The sequence below is a fragment of the Halyomorpha halys genome, unplaced genomic scaffold (assembly GCF_000696795.3).
Source record: "Halyomorpha halys isolate HHAL.00 unplaced genomic scaffold, Hhal_1.1 Scaffold87.1, whole genome shotgun sequence".
Taxonomy (NCBI): Eukaryota; Metazoa; Arthropoda; class Insecta; order Hemiptera; family Pentatomidae; genus Halyomorpha; species Halyomorpha halys.
Window position 1 is genome coordinate 603,166 of NW_027115705.1, and position 16,300 is coordinate 619,465.

General features: G+C 29.6%; 1 protein-coding gene across 1 annotated transcript in view; it reads right to left on the reverse strand.

The window, feature by feature from the left end:
* trio (trio Rho guanine nucleotide exchange factor) overlaps positions 1-16,300 on the reverse strand; it is a 669,473-nt gene that overhangs the window by 192,394 nt on the left and 460,779 nt on the right. The window contains exons 16-20 of the mRNA XM_024360812.2: positions 5,741-5,912; positions 4,536-4,697; positions 3,294-3,476; positions 2,686-2,805; positions 1,405-1,596 (exon numbers count right to left, since the gene is read on the reverse strand). Coding sequence (XP_024216580.2) covers positions 1,405-1,596; positions 2,686-2,805; positions 3,294-3,476; positions 4,536-4,697; positions 5,741-5,912 — 829 coding nt within the window. The remainder of the gene's footprint in view (positions 1-1,404; positions 1,597-2,685; positions 2,806-3,293; positions 3,477-4,535; positions 4,698-5,740; positions 5,913-16,300) is intronic.

Consider the following 16,300-nt stretch of genomic DNA (forward strand, 5'->3'; position numbering starts at 1 on the left):
TTTATATTAAAACAATCAATTTTTGTTGGTTATTCTCAGTAATGGACCTTTATTGTCGTGAAAAAAAAAATTCTCTTTATAACTCTCCTTTAAAATTTTATATTTTATATTCAAAGAAATATATACTCCAAAAATTGAATTAAAAAAAATGTATCTGTCAACCGAACAGACAATGGCTTTTTTACTGATCATTTTTTAGATTTTAGTCACAAATAAACCCACAATGATCCCAAAAAGCAAATATAAACTCTTTTGGGATCATTATACTAAAGCCTCTTAAATAAATTATATATTTTCTTCTTCTTTACTGCTACAGAGATCTATGTCAAATCTTTACAAATTATTATGGAAACCAGAAATAATAAATTATTTTGTAACTATATGCACCATTTTTTATTCACCATGAAGGTGGCTAACTATTTGCAACATTACCTAATTTTAACTTATTTCTTAAATAAGGTTTTAATTACAAGCAAATTATTAAATATTTATTTTTTTCTATAGATTTAGTATTATTTCTTAATTAACACTTTGCACTTGAGGGTCCAGAGTGGAGCCATTTAAAATTTGTCTTCAAACTCGAGGGCTCCACTATGGAGACAATGCAAATTGTTTTCAGTACATAACATGAGGACAAAGACAAATCGTAAAAACTATTGTGTATAAGATATTTCACTTTTGGAGACAAATGACGATCACGGCTCACATATTATTACAATGGTAATATGAATGAAAAAAAACTTTGAGTGGGTAAATAAATAAAATTCTATTTTAAAGTAAAAACACAAAAACATGCACAATAATTTTATTTTTTTAATATGTAATGAATAAGGGAGTGTACTAATTCACAAACTAAAAATTGAAACAGTTTATTTTTTATTTAGGCAACTATTTATTTTAATAAAAAATTATGAAGGTCAGAGAGGTGTGGTCACAAAAATAGTTAACAACTATTTTTGGCAAATAAATCGTTTCTAACTAGTTTTGTTTTCTTGTGACCGCACTCCTGACCAAATTCTTCTTAATTTGAATTAATATGGTCAATTATTTATATTAAATTAAAATCTGTACCGCTACAACTCATGAAAGGTTAAGGGTACGGTACTTTATTAGGAGGTACTGGTACTAGACTAATAACTATTATTATTTGTATATTATTATTATTTAATATTATTATCATTATTATATATTATAATTATTTAATTCAATTATTTATATATAATATTTATTTTAATAATACATTTTAGCCTTTATTCAATAATTATTGAACCAGAAAGCGGATTCAAGTGATCAAGATTTGGCTTTAGCCCAGTCAATAAAATAAATGCCTATTCTGTATGGTGGAATATGGGAAAAACTTTTTATTTCAATTTTTGAAGAAATAAGAATAAGTACACTACTTACTTGTTCAGCAGTCTTGTAAAAATTGAGACTAGCAGTGACTAGTTTGTGCCTTTCCTCAGCACAGGTGACAAGCCCTTGCCACCTTTTAGTGACTTCTTCAGCAACTTCTCTGACAGCGTCGGGAGCGTAATGATGAGCTGATATGAGAGCATCCGCTCTGTGCCGCACTTGGACAGCAGATGTATGAGTTTTCTATAAACAATAATTTAAGATTTATTAGCAAATGATAAGAATTTTAGCTAAATGATATATCGTTGGGAAAATGGATTATAATTAGGATAAACTATTAATATTTAATACATAGAGTTTATCTAATAAATTAATAAAGTAAGATGGTTAGGGGTAGTAAACTTACAAGGTACAAGGTAGGAAAAATTTGTCAATATTGGATCATAGGTCAATGTGAATGTGACAACAAAGATAAGAAAAACAATCCTAGCAAATAGAAATTTCTCTGCTTCTCTTCAAACCAGGTAAAAAGAATCACCAAAGGAACCTACAGTTTTGAAAATATTGAAAAAGTTGTCTATAAAATTTATTTAAGGTGAAGAGAATTTGCTAAAATTTGAAGGAAAAATTACATCACCAATTTTAATTAATAAACAAAATATTCTACATATTAGCTAATATGTCATACTCAAGAACAAAAATGTCAGTTTCACGTTCCAGTACAAACTTTTAGATTCAAACCTACAAGGTAGATACTAGGTGCAAGGTAGACAAAAATTATCAATATTGGATCACAGGTCAATATGAATAATGTGACAACAGAGATAAAAACAAAAATAATGCTAGCAAATAGCAAATTCTTTTATTTTCTTCAAAAGCTATCATCAAAACTGGGCCTATAAAGTTACTTTATAGTATATGGCTCTGCAACATGGAATATCTCAAAATTGGACAAGCTGTGACTCCTGTAGTACGAGAGGAAAATTCTACACATCGATTGCCTGTCAACGACTCTGCTAAAGAGTAGGAAATTGTGAGAGTAATCTGTGTAGAAAGGCTTAGATGGTCTCAGCTTGTTTTCAGAGGATTACTGAACAGGGCATTTCAAAAAGATGATGATGGATCAACTTTATAGACCAAGAAGCATAAACAAATAAAACAACGGTAGATAGATGGCATTGTGAAAGATGTTTGACATTTTAGGAAAATGCCAGAAAGAAGAAGGCCCAGGGCATTAAGTCAGAGGTTGTACCACAGTTGATGACATTTCTTTTAAGTTCCCGAAAACATAAAAAAAAAAATTACTAATAAACATAAAAGAACAGTGCTTACCTCTATAGCGACTTGAAATTGCTCATGCTCTTTCTTCAGTTGTTCTGCATCAGCTAAAGAGTTGGGTATGGTGAAACTTGCAAGTAGCATTGCTTCCCCATTTCTTATCCAGCTTACAACCTGAAAAGTACATGATAATTGTAAAACTTAGGAACTATAACCTCAGTCATTCTAAGAATTATTGAATTTGAGTAATTAATTTTAAGGGATAATACATCATTAGAACAATAAATTTATATAACTTTATTATCAACCCTCCCTTCCCTTTAGGAAGTGAAAACATTTTTTTTTCTAAACTTCTTTCCATTATATGTAAGTACAACAGGTGCCCTTATTATTTTTCCTTAATTGAAAAATTAAATTGTATTTCAAAATATACTTTACTTCAACTTTATCTTATTTTTTAGATTGATATATTCTATTAGGACTATAGTATTAACCTGGTACACAGGTGCAGCCCCTAAGAAAATTTCTGAATTAGCCACTGATTATAACACAATGTTTTTTTTTTAATACAATTCAATTGGCTGAATAATGGAGCATTGAAATTTCTTATATTAAAAAATTACTCTCAAATTTTCTCTATTATATCAAAATAAAATACACACCTGATTGGCATCCTGTCTAAACTGGCAGAGGTGAACACATTGCTCCAATTTAACCCTTTTGATTTCAGCAAGGTCTTCAAGGTCCATTTCCCTTTCATGAAGAAATTCTAAAAGAACTTGTACTCTAGTACCAGCTGAATATTGAGAATCGGCCATAAGTGTAACTCCGGATGTTTCAAATACCTGAGATTCCAAATCAGACAAGTTACAATCTTTCCAAATGAAAAAGAACTATTATTAAACATTATTTTCCAGCAGAGAATTATATCACCTGAGTAAGATTATGAAAGACATTACCAGGGTTAAAAGAAAATATGCAAAAACAAGTTTAAAATGTAAGTCAGTAAATTTAATATATTGTTAAAACTATAAATGATTTAAAATAAAGATAAATATAATCTTTTGTGTTTATTTAAAAATTTGCATTACTTTATTATTTAAAAATAATTATAATTTAAATGATGAGTTAGGCCATGTCGACAATTTCACTCTACATCCATTCCCTCACTTTTTTTAATCCCGCCTTTTTTTAAATTGCCACAATATTTGTGGAGGAAACTATATAGGGTAACAAGTACTCAAGTACTTGAGCTTTTGTTTAAAATTATTTTTTATGATTCTAAATTAGCTTATTAACCTCTATGACAGTTTCAAATCTCAATAATACATACCCCTTTGGTAAAATATTATCCAAATACACACCAAAATCGTATGGAATAATTAATTGATACTTAATGTAAATGATTTTATTTCAGTAAAATTGTCAGATTCATCAGAAATCATGAATCAAAATTAAATTTTGAAGATTTTAAATGCTCTGAGTACAAGTGATGTGGTAGCCATCCACTTCCAGGCAGAACCCACTTGAGCCTAAGTAAACAACTTAGCAGCCCAAGCCCCTTCCCCAACCACCAATAGCATTAAGGCAAGCCAAGAAAGATAAAATAAATGTATAGCACAGGTATTTATACAAATGAGGTAGGAGGTATTATAGCTCGCTACTCATTACAATATACAATAATTAAAAAAAAATCAATTTCCAGAAATCCTACAAAACTTTACAGTTTAAAAAGACAATAAATAAATACAAAATACAATATAAAGGGTGGATTATAAGAGTGAATTTAATATAATATTTTTTTTTACTCCCACTATTATCTTCTTGATAAAATTATAATAAATTCAATTTTGAATGAGTAATATTTTAGCAACAAAAAATAACTAATAAAAAATAAAGATAACCTGTGCCAGCTCCTGGCCTTGCTGTAGAACTTGGAAGGTTGTATTTTGCATGTGTGTAACACTTTCAGTATGTAATCTTAAAAGTCTTTCTGCCTCTTCTAATTCATTGCTAAGTGGTATGTGTTCTAATTCATTAGACCAAATTTCCAGTTGTGAGGAAACCTATAAACCAACATTATAGTCTATAATTTTAGAAATGTAATTTCATTATAAACTTAAGAGAGATAAAAATTAAGCTTAGTTTATATTGAATTAAAATATATCAAAGGCCAAGCATTTGAACTTTTTTCAATGCTCATTGAAAAAAAAGACACATAAATGTGATAACTAAGAATTTTACATAAATTATACAAATAAATATTTAGATAGTTTTCTTCTTCTATCTTTGAGTCTCGGTGCATTAGCACTTAACACTTTGAAAAAAAAAAAAAAAAAAATATGAGCAAATTAGGTTATTAGACATTAGATTCTGAATTATAGTTTTTGTCAAAAAATAAACTAAGTTTCATGTTTTTTTTTAATAATATATCGTGTAAGTCTAATTTTAAATAATTTTGGCCATCTGCCATGTGTCATAGTGTAAATTTCTGAAACTAAATTATTTTTCGTTCCATTGATAAAATTTATAATTTCAGAATCTTGAGAATGCTCCTATTAGCCAAAACTTCGACATTAATGTAAAATAATTAATAAACTCATAGCTATTGACTAGATTACCTCTTCTTTTCAAATGAATATGTAGATAGATAATTATTCATTAAATAATTCATTTAAATAAATTTAAAAAAAAAATTATAATTACTGAAAATATCACTAGAGAGAAAGGATAAAAATAAAGAGTGGATAAATAGAATTTTTCTATTAAATATTTTCCTGTGTTGCACAGTTTTATTTGAAATATTTAATTGATATATTTAGTTGTTAGTCAAAATGAGTGATTGCATAAATGATTGACATTTAATCAAAATATTATTTTATGTATTGTACTACACAGCAAGAGAACTTAATATATCAGATGACATGGAGACAGCTAAGAAATGTTAATTACTGATTGAAAGTGTAATTGTGATTGAGTGACAAATTTGTATAATAAAAAAAAAATGTATGTAACATCAACCACATGAAATTATCCATCACTTTTATTTTTTAATGTTTGCTTTATTTAAACACATAAGGGAGACAATTAATAAAAGTTTGCTTGGTACCTCCAAGGCATGTCTTTCAAACAGCCTCAGCCGAAGGCAGAGCTCAAGCCTAAGCTTTCTAGCAGCCCAAAGTTCTTCTAGTTCTGCTCTCTGTTTGTTTAGCCTTTCTAATGCAGATTCAACAGCAGCTACGGAGCCTGTAGTGTCCATTTCTGGTGTAAGGCCAGTACTTCTGTTAACAACGTACAATATGTAATACAATAGTTGTTACTAAAATTTATTATGATAATTTCAAAGGAATATTACAAAATAAAATAATTAGAAAGCTGAATAATAGTTATGAAATGAATAAAACATTTTACAGAGCATCTAGGGAGATAGTTATCATTCTCATATAATTTTTGTACAATTTAAGTAAGACATTTCAATATTCTACATCATGGTAACTGAAATTTATTGTAAATTGAAGTTTTTGCTTCACCTGATTTCATAATTTTTTTTTTTTAAAGGAATAATTCTGATACTTAATTATGCTAGTGATTTATGGTTCAAGATCATTCAGACATATATTTGTATTAACCAGGGTGTCAAGCAAGATGGCTAGAAAAAATTACCCGACTTTTCCTGTTTTTTTTTTTCCAAATTTTCTCTGATCAAAGAAAATTTACTCATACTGACAATATTTTTTACCTTATCAGATATACATTAAATTCTAATGATTATACTGGAGGAAGATAGTCCGGGTGGCGATCAATAAAGGTTTCAAAATATTAACCAAAAACTATTTATTGTTAATCAACGTTTCGTCCCACTTTGCAGGGCTTCGTCAGGCCTGATAACAATGATGTTCTGATCCAAACTGTTTAGTTGGGGCGTGGAATTAACAATAAATAGTTTTTTTTTACTATTTTGAAAGCTTTATTGACTGTAACCAGGACTACCTTCCTCCAATCTACTTCATATTGTCAACTATCTTCTTCCAAACTTAGATTATATATTATTCATTACGATCATATTTTATCTTATTAAAAGAATTTAATGTTTATATAGCTAAATTTTTTATCAGGAATTGGAGGTTTACAAAGTTATTTATTGAGTTATAATAATAATGATTAAAAAAAAAAAATATTTAGATATGTTACAAATATCTAGTTGTCATCCGATAAAAGCAAAATTGTATGCTCCAAACTTTACATCAATAGTGGTGACATCTGACAAAAAAAAATTATTTTTTCATGAATTGAACGTATTCCAAAGATAATACCGTACTATGGGGTTACTTTTCCTGCTTAGATTGTCTCAAAGCTAGTAGGGGTGTTATAATGTAAATCCAATCAAAGGAATGATTGTAAGTGTTTATCACTAGATATATAGAAAATGTTTCGTATTGAGGAAGTAAATTAGCGACAATCAATATACGAAATGGAAAGGGGAAATATCACAGTTGAACAAGTCAACGGGATTAATGAACATAATTTAACGGAGAGTATGTAGGATGTAAGTGCAGTAGTGTGCAATACAGTGCACTGGAGTCATTAGAAGTCATCAGGGCCAATAGCAGCTAGCGTGGGCGAACCAGAACTTCATTGGCCATTTCCCGGAAATTAGATTTAATCCAGTGCCTCCTGGATGGCCGGCAATGACCTCCGTCGAGTCTTTTACTCGAACGGTGAGGACTGAAGTAAGTATAAACGGAATTTATGGATATCAACAGATTTCGTTCACAAAGGAAAACCGAGCAATCAAATAATGTTATTATGTGTAAATGATTGACTGCATATGATTCTGAAGATGTTCAGGACGGGTAGCCAATGAGAACAATTGTTTAATATACAATTTATTATTATTAATTTATCTGCTTATTAGGAATTAATGTTTCGACCATTATGCATCCTTAGTTAATCAATATATATGTTTTATAATAAATATTCTGTTTTATCAGTTCATTATTCACAATTATGTTAGTTAATGATTTTTGTACTTATCTTTAACCTATTTACAGTTTTAATTAAGTTTTTGATAGTCACATTTTATTTAATGTCACTATTTTACTCTTACATAGTCTTTACCTTCTTTGTATCATTTTAATTTAGTAGGTGAAGACCTACATTATAGGTCGAAACGTCGACAATTAATAAATTGTTGAAAACTATTGCTGTTCCTATTTACCCCAACCCTGACCATCTTCAAATATCAAACCGAAGTTTAAATAGTTATTTACTCCAACCAAGCCACAAATGAAAAGTGAATTTTACAACACGTGACATAAATTATACCACAATCTAGCATGGATTGAGGTTTAGCCGCTCGAAACATTTAAGTTTAGGGTATTCTATTATATTTTTATCTTAATTTTTCATTACAAAGCCTAACATATATTTGAGCCTCATTTCTGACAACTTAATTCCGGTATAAGTTTTATTAGTCGAGCACTGACTTTGAAGAACTCCGAATGAAAAATGGCCAAGGTAAATCACTGGCGGCTGGTTACAAAGTGTAGAGCCCGTGTTTTGGAGTAGAGAACTCGTAGGCAGTTTGTCTCACTCGAATTAGCATGAGGCTCATTCCAGTTGTTCCATCTCCACTCTCAGTGTTCACTGTTCTCTCGCCAAATAGAACCCGTCTAATCCATCCTCTCTCTACTGCTTTAATGTTGTTGTTTTACCAGAAGTGTCTCCATGCACTTTCCTCCACAGACCCCTCTCTTACATAAGATCTTATGTTTTTCTACCAACTGCGCTCTAAAGTGGGTTCTGATCGATAAAGTGGAACCATTGGATGATACGAATGACTTAATTTCCATTTAAACTTTCTATACCATTTTTTCCCCCACTGTATACAAGATCATTCATGAGCGTAGTGCAGTCTTCAAGGACTTTTGAATACGACATTTTCGAAAGAGAAACACTTTATTTTTTAAGAGATATCGATCGATCAAATTGTGACCAAAGTTGGTCATGAAAACTTATTATTAACGATTTGTTGGAGCCTATAAAAATATATAGTACATTTTCAATATATTATCTTAATACGGTATAATATATCCTTTTGTTTTTCTATTTTAGTATTTATTTATTTTATTTTTATTTTACGATACCACAATCATCAAAGGCACCTATTCTTATCTATGTGAGAGTTTTCATACTGAATCAAATTTAAAAAAAAAATTGTTTATAACAAATAAACTTTTGTAAGAAAAAAAAAATTAAAAATCTAAAAAAGTAACGCTGATATTTGAATAGGTTGGTTCTCGTTTAATGAAGAAAATGTTTTTAAAAAAAGAGACGAAATAAAGTTTATACAGATATACAAGAAATGGGGAACTAACCAAAATAGTTAATGAAATATTTTTTAAAAAGAAAAATAATTAATTATTAAATAAAATGAATTAAAAAAACTGTAGTTTGTATTAATTAAGGTTTTTGGTAAGTACTTTTACTGAAATATTAAGATTAAAAAATGTGCTTTTTTTATAATTTAGTCAGAGATATTATATAGTTTATAAGGAGACCAATAATAATAATATGAACCGCTATGACTCCTGAAGGGTACTGGGTTCAGTACTTTGTAAGGAAGCACTGTTTTTAGGACAACGGTCATACAAGGAGGTGACTTTTCAAGATTGCTCGCAAACACCAGATTTTTCTCCAATTAACGGAGGCTGGATTTATCACTTTAGGAGGCTGGATAGACCTCAGGAGGACTCCAGAACCCACAGGGTTGACTTAAGGCTACAGTGTAACAGACAAAAATTTGCCACAACTCAAATCAATGCAATCCTATAAGAATACTAAACCATACAAAATTTCTTAAGTCTTTTAAGATGTTTTAGATTTACCTCATCGACTTTCAATGCAATAGACGTGGGCAATAATTTTTCCACTGTAATCTTTTTTTTCTAAATCCCAAATAGCTTTTTTAAGTTTCTTATTCTTAAGGCGACGAGCATTTCCCATGATAAGCAAATCTTTCATTACGTATTTCATTATTGATAAATAAATATAACAAAGACTACATAGAGATCTTCAGTTGAATCCCAATATTTCCAGAAAGCTGATTTATAAAAGGGACCATGCCTGCCTATTTAAGGCCGAAGGTATTTCACGTCACGGACCGGGAACGGGTGGATCCATCTATTAAATGAAGGGTTGGACTGAAGGGATTAGAAGGGAAGTGATGGAGGGTTTCCAAGATGGGGTTAAGAAATATTTAATGGAAGCAAACAAAATGTAATTAACTAGATCAACATTAAAGGTGGCAATGGTTCCACAATTACTCTTACCATTTTGACTTAAGTAATTTAATCATGAGGTTAATTTTGTTCCAAGCTCATAATATAATACATGATTACCAATATAATGATGAGTACCAAGCTTCAAAGATTTTATTTGAAAATAAAAAAGTTATCTTCAAATATTTTTAGCAAGAATTCTCAATTAATTCAAAAGATGTTGGACAAAAAAGGAACTTTAGGATATAATTTTTAGCTTCGAAATAAAGAAAGCGAACCTCTGATTACGCAGAGTCTTTTATTTTTAATATCAAAAGAGAATGGGTCGGATCTGTCGGGTGAACAAGGAACTCCACTGGATCGTAATTAGGAAAGTGAGAAATAGAGCAGGACATAGCGGTAGCTTTGCAATAAGACAACGATGACATAAGCTAAATGTCTAGCAATGATTCAACATTCTTAGAGATCAAGTGTAAAACAGTTAAACTATTTAAAAGAGATGAAAAAGAGAACACGTAGCACCTCTTGAAAGATAATGAAATTGATAACTTAGTAGAATTATTACAATTTGAATGACAAACAGTTATTTCTCTTGACATTTCTAATCTATATTACCATTGTTATAATAATATAATGTAGCACAATTGAATGAAAGAAAAAAATTATAAAGATGGATTGGATCCATAACCAAGATCAGGATTTGGAGTTCCGACAAGGTTGGTTATACAACATTTAACGTTAACAATAAACTGGCAGACCTGGCAGTGTTTCGGTATAGCTCGATTTGGTATGTATATAGATTGATTGAACACAATTGAATGTTTTATTTATTTATTGCTATTTACAATTGTACATTCATATAAATACATCCAGTAAGTTTGATTTTAGTTTATAATGGAGTGATACAGGTGTGTAGAGAAACTACCCATTGGTAGCACTCTAATGGCATAAATTAAACATACATTATTATTGGTATTTACACATTGGATTAACTGCTAATTATATCATTTTAGTATACATCGGTAAGTAACAATATAAAGCAAAACTATATGGTAATTATATATAATAGAAATATATGGTGATAATACATTAAAAAAATTTCGGCACATAAAATGTCGCATGTAATAATTTATCCCAACAATTTATGTATTACCCAACAATGTGGCAGATTGTAATATTTATCAATAAAAAAAAAAAAATAAATAAACAAAATTCAAAGTGAGCCTGTCTAAGTTCAACAAGTTCTTTTTTTAGTTTCACAATTCATTTCTTTTTTTTTAAATGGGTAAAAGTTCAATCATTCGCCGAAAATCAAGGATTTTTCTTTTATTTGTAGAAAATTTAATCGCTATTCAAATAACATCATTTAAAAACTAAAGAAATTATAGTAACATTTACCCGTTAAATCGGGGATTTCAGTAGTTATATAAACTTTTTCATCACGACCAGCAACATTTTTAAAAAAAAAAAAAAAGCTTGTAAATCGGTCCAGTATTTTAAAAGTTTATTGTGGACAAAGCTTCCAACGATTCATTTATTTATATATATATAGGGAGAGAGAGAGAAAGAGGGAGAGAGAGAGAGAGAGAGAGAGAGAGAGAGAGAGAGAGAGAGAGAGAGAGAGAGAGAGAGAGAGAGAGATTTACAGCGAATTGATCGATAATTGTGAAACCGAAACATACAACCTGTTGACAAACAAACAGTTGAGCTCAGCGGTTTCGAACGGGTTAAATTTGAATAATACTAAGTTTTCTTACAATTGACGATTACATGAGCAAGATCATTAGATCAAATGAATAACATCCAAAATTTATTTGGAAAAAAAAGTACCAATCAATATTTTTATAATATAATTACCTCTTAAATGAATGTTTTTATATTATATACACAACAAACCGATTTTGCGACGCAATTATCGAGGATTGGTTTTTGAAAACTTAAAGATGAATCTCATAAGAAAATTTTTAGATGAGAAAGATGAGGATAGCGGATTAGAATAACTATAGCAATTAAATGTATTTTTTTTCTTATTTTTTAAATTTTTGATACATACTTTTATCAAATTAAAAGTTGAATACGGTATTTTTGTTTTTATTCTCAACCTTTTTTAAAATGAATTTGTCTACATTAAATATTTCTATGATTTGATTACATATTTATGAAAATATTTTCACATTTTTAAGATTTACAGTTTTTGAGTAATTCGAAAAATAAATATATTTTTTTAATTAGGTCTTAAAAATATTTGTATTATTCATAAATCCCATACCCCTGTTTACTCCATGATAAATTTATTTGAGCACTTGCCTCTACTAGATATCAGCGGAAACATACAAAGCAGTAAATAAGAAAAACTCAGACGATGCAAACTCATTTTAAAAGTTAATTAGATGTAGGCTAGATGAGAGCGACAGTATTATGGTAAGAGGCAGCCGGTTGGAGGATCCTTAGGGAATGGGAGCACTGGAACCGAAAGGGTTATTTGGATTTAATTTATCCACCTTAAGCAGCTCCTAAGAGACAGTCCAAAATCTCTGCTTAATGTCGTTAAGCTTCCATTGGCTGAAAACTTGCCCGTTTCAAGAGGCGCTAATGCTGCCTTCACTGGAGATAGAATTAGGCACTCCCTTCTCTTCTATTGCTAATCCTCCAGGGTAGGAGAATGAACCATTAGCTTTTAAAAGCCCTTTCAGCTTCACCCGAAATTTATTTACATAAAAATTGGCCAAAATAGATCCTCAATCCTCCTGGGGCGGCGGTTATTCGACAGTCCATGATTGAGTACTCTATGTATGAGGACACAATTGAATCATCAAGTAGTAAAGAAAAAAATATGATTTTTATTACAAGACAATCTCATCGTTTGAACAAAGGCTTATGATTTGGTGATTGGAAGAACTAAGTGATTACATCGACAAGATCTTCAGACATTTGTACTTTAACGCGCTCTTAACATCGTAAATCTACACGTATGATAAATTCTCGAATTAGCTTCTGCACATAAATTATCAAAAACCTTTAAAAAAAACTGTTCGATTTTTGATGATTACGCGCCAAATCGGAAAAATCACGGATATAAAATAGTTTTTAAATTAAATTTTCTATGAAAATCCTTCATTAAAAATATATTTTCCTTTGAAAATTCCGCAGTTAAGTGAGGTGGCTGTGATTAAGTAGTATGAAACACTCTTTAAGTAATTTTTTTAATTTTATTTATTTAGTACCAGATCGGCCTAGTGGGCATTAAATGGTTGATATAACCGTTACTTTTTTTTAACAATTGATTGTTATATATTAAATAATTGTTATATATAATAAATAATGTTATATATTAAATACCCTATATGGGTATAGGTATGGTCTCGCACAAAAAAACACCTCTAACTATAAAAAACGTCATAATTTAAAAAATAAGTAGATGAAAATAATGCTTCCTAATAAAAGAGAAAAATAAAATTAATAACAAAAATAAAGACATTCGTAGACCTAACAAAACAAACAATTGCGAATTTTAATGGGTAAAAAAAAAAGAAAAAGAAAAACAAGTTAATTTAAAACGAAAAAGACGGAGAAAATAAAATAGAAGTAGTGTGAATAACAGAATTAATAAATATACGATTTATAACAGAATTTTACAGGTTGTGTAGGTCACTGCTCCTTTAAGTATCGGTAAATGGGAGAGGAACTTCTTGAAACGTTTTTAGATGTAATCTTGGTTTGATGCAATTGGCTGTTTCTTATAAACCAAGGAGCATCCACTGCAATTCTTAGGACTTTATTTTGAAAAAATTGTAATTTTTTCCTTTTCGTAAAGGATGCTGCCCCCCTGACCTTCATAGTCAAACATCAGCAGTGGCCTGAGATTTTTTTTTAAAATTAGAACAGTTATTTATAGTTTTAATTTGGATTTTCTATTTAGGATAAGATATAACTTTGCTAACATTTTTATATAATTGAATTTATTCGAGAAATTCATTCAATCCATTAAACATAGTAAGAGTAAAAAATAAAAGAAATAAATAAATTAAAAAAAAAAAAACTGGATCCATAGAAGTCATTTTTTACTATACAAGATGAAAAAATGATGGTAGCATCTGCAAAAGGTAAGTTTTTAGTGTATTTTGAAAATTTAAATTTTCAAGCTCAGTTCCTTTCACCACTAGACTTACGAACCGTGACAATTCGGAAGCCACTTTCGGTAAGGAACATTCACATAAAAGTAAACGCAAGTAAAATATTAAAATAAACCCCCCCAAAAAATGCCCGAAAGCTCATCCTACGGAATTCGACGAAGGCTCTACGAATCCCAGTAAGTGAGGAGTAAGTATTCCGATCATAATGAGCCAGCGAAAGGACTATTCTTGCAACACACGGACCATGCATTTTCTAAAACTCGTTGAATATTAATGAAATAAATAATTCAACGAAAGGCTGGTAATGCACAGCAGTTGCGTTCGCTGCCTAATGAGCTAAAAGCGTTTCACTTTTACGGAGGCTATGGCGAATTGAAGGTGACACATGTCTCTCTGTGTTAATTGATAGCTCCGCCTGCGCGAGTCCCAATTAAGAGGTGTGTTAATTAGGGCCTAATCAAATTACATAATCCTTGCTTAATTAACCAGCTAACAATATGAGCAAGCCAGAGGTCAAATACTAGGCACATCTTCATCTGAGTTATCAAATCCATTTAAACGAATCTAGAACACCTTTAATCTATGATGATTGAGAACCACAATAATAAAATCTTTCTTTACTTCGTAACTATTAAATAAATCGATGAATTGAGAAACCTCATTACAGACATCCAATTTTCGGAAGAAAAAACAACAACCAAAACAAAATCATACTGTAAGGAAACATAAAAGACTTGCTAACAGTGAATATTATATGAGTAGAAGATGGTTAGGGAATAAAACTTTTTTTCAGTGCCAACGTTTCGGCCATAATTTCAGGCCTTCATAAGGGCTGAGTACGAAAAACAAGATTTAACAATTATGAGTAAAAGGAGGAACAGAATAACAAGAAAAAGAAAAGATAACATATAATGTAGGTACACAAGTTGTATTACAAAAAAAATGTAAAGATTAAGGTTTATATGAAGATAAAAGCAATATGAGAATATAGTAATATTAAAATTATCAAAGATGAAAGAGAAAGAAAATAATATATATGAAAATCCAATAAGTAAACAAATATAAAATATGAAAATTATTTAAAATTAAAATTATGAAAAAAGTGTGAAGGAATATAGATTTTGCTATATACATAATATAATATATTCCTTCTCAGTTTTTTCATAATTTTAGTTCCAAATAATTTTCATTTTTTATATAAACTTAATGGATTTTTAAATATATTATTTTCATTTTCTTCTTTAATAATTATTGCTATATTCTCATATTGCTTTAATCTTTATATAACACATAAATAATACATTTTTTCTAGTACTAATTGTGTATCTATATTATCTCCTTGTTATTCTATTTATACTTTTATTTATTATGATTTTTATCTTGTTTTTTTTTTACTTAGCCTAGATGAAATTTTATGGCAAAAAAAAGTTGGTACTGATCAAATAAGTTTTAATTGCCTTCTTCTCTGACTGTACCCTAAGACACCTTTTTCTCATAAAAGACTAATGGTCATATACGACTGACTCTGACCTTAATTTATAACCAATTAATACCCTATTTATTTACAAAAAATTACATGAAGTGAATTATGTAAGATGAAAATGAAGTGATACAGGCATGTAGAGAAACAACCACTGGTAGCACTCTAATCATATTTCTACACTAGAAGGTCTCGAGACCATCTTCTTATTAAAATTCAAAATTGCTTATTTGATTTTAATTGATAATGGGTTCAAATCAATGAATTTGACATAAATAAGGAAGATAACATTAACAATAAATATGGAGAAAAATACTGATAGCAAAAAAGTTACTAATAAAGGAAATTATTAGGTTTTGTATCTCGGGTTTTGTTTATTCTGAAATATCCATTACTAAATATACAACTCTCGGAAAATATTTGTCGGATACATTCTGCTCGTTTAAGTTATGCTTTGTAACTAGTTAAAAGGGAGAATATGAACCTCATTGAACTGCTTTCTACATTAGGACTAAAACGATAAAAAAAAATCCCCAATATATGTTCATTAATTCCAAAAGCAGAACATAAAGCTGTGTGTTTACCATTCCATCGTTTGCCCACTTAGCAAAACCTCAACCTGAACGGTCAAGTGTTTGTTTAAAGCCTTCGACAAATACCTTTCATACCCATCTATCCAATTTCGGGACGGGAAAACATTGTCCCTTCAAACATCACGGTGGGGAACATATACTGATTTGAGAAATAAAAGAAACGTTATGTAATTGAATATATAT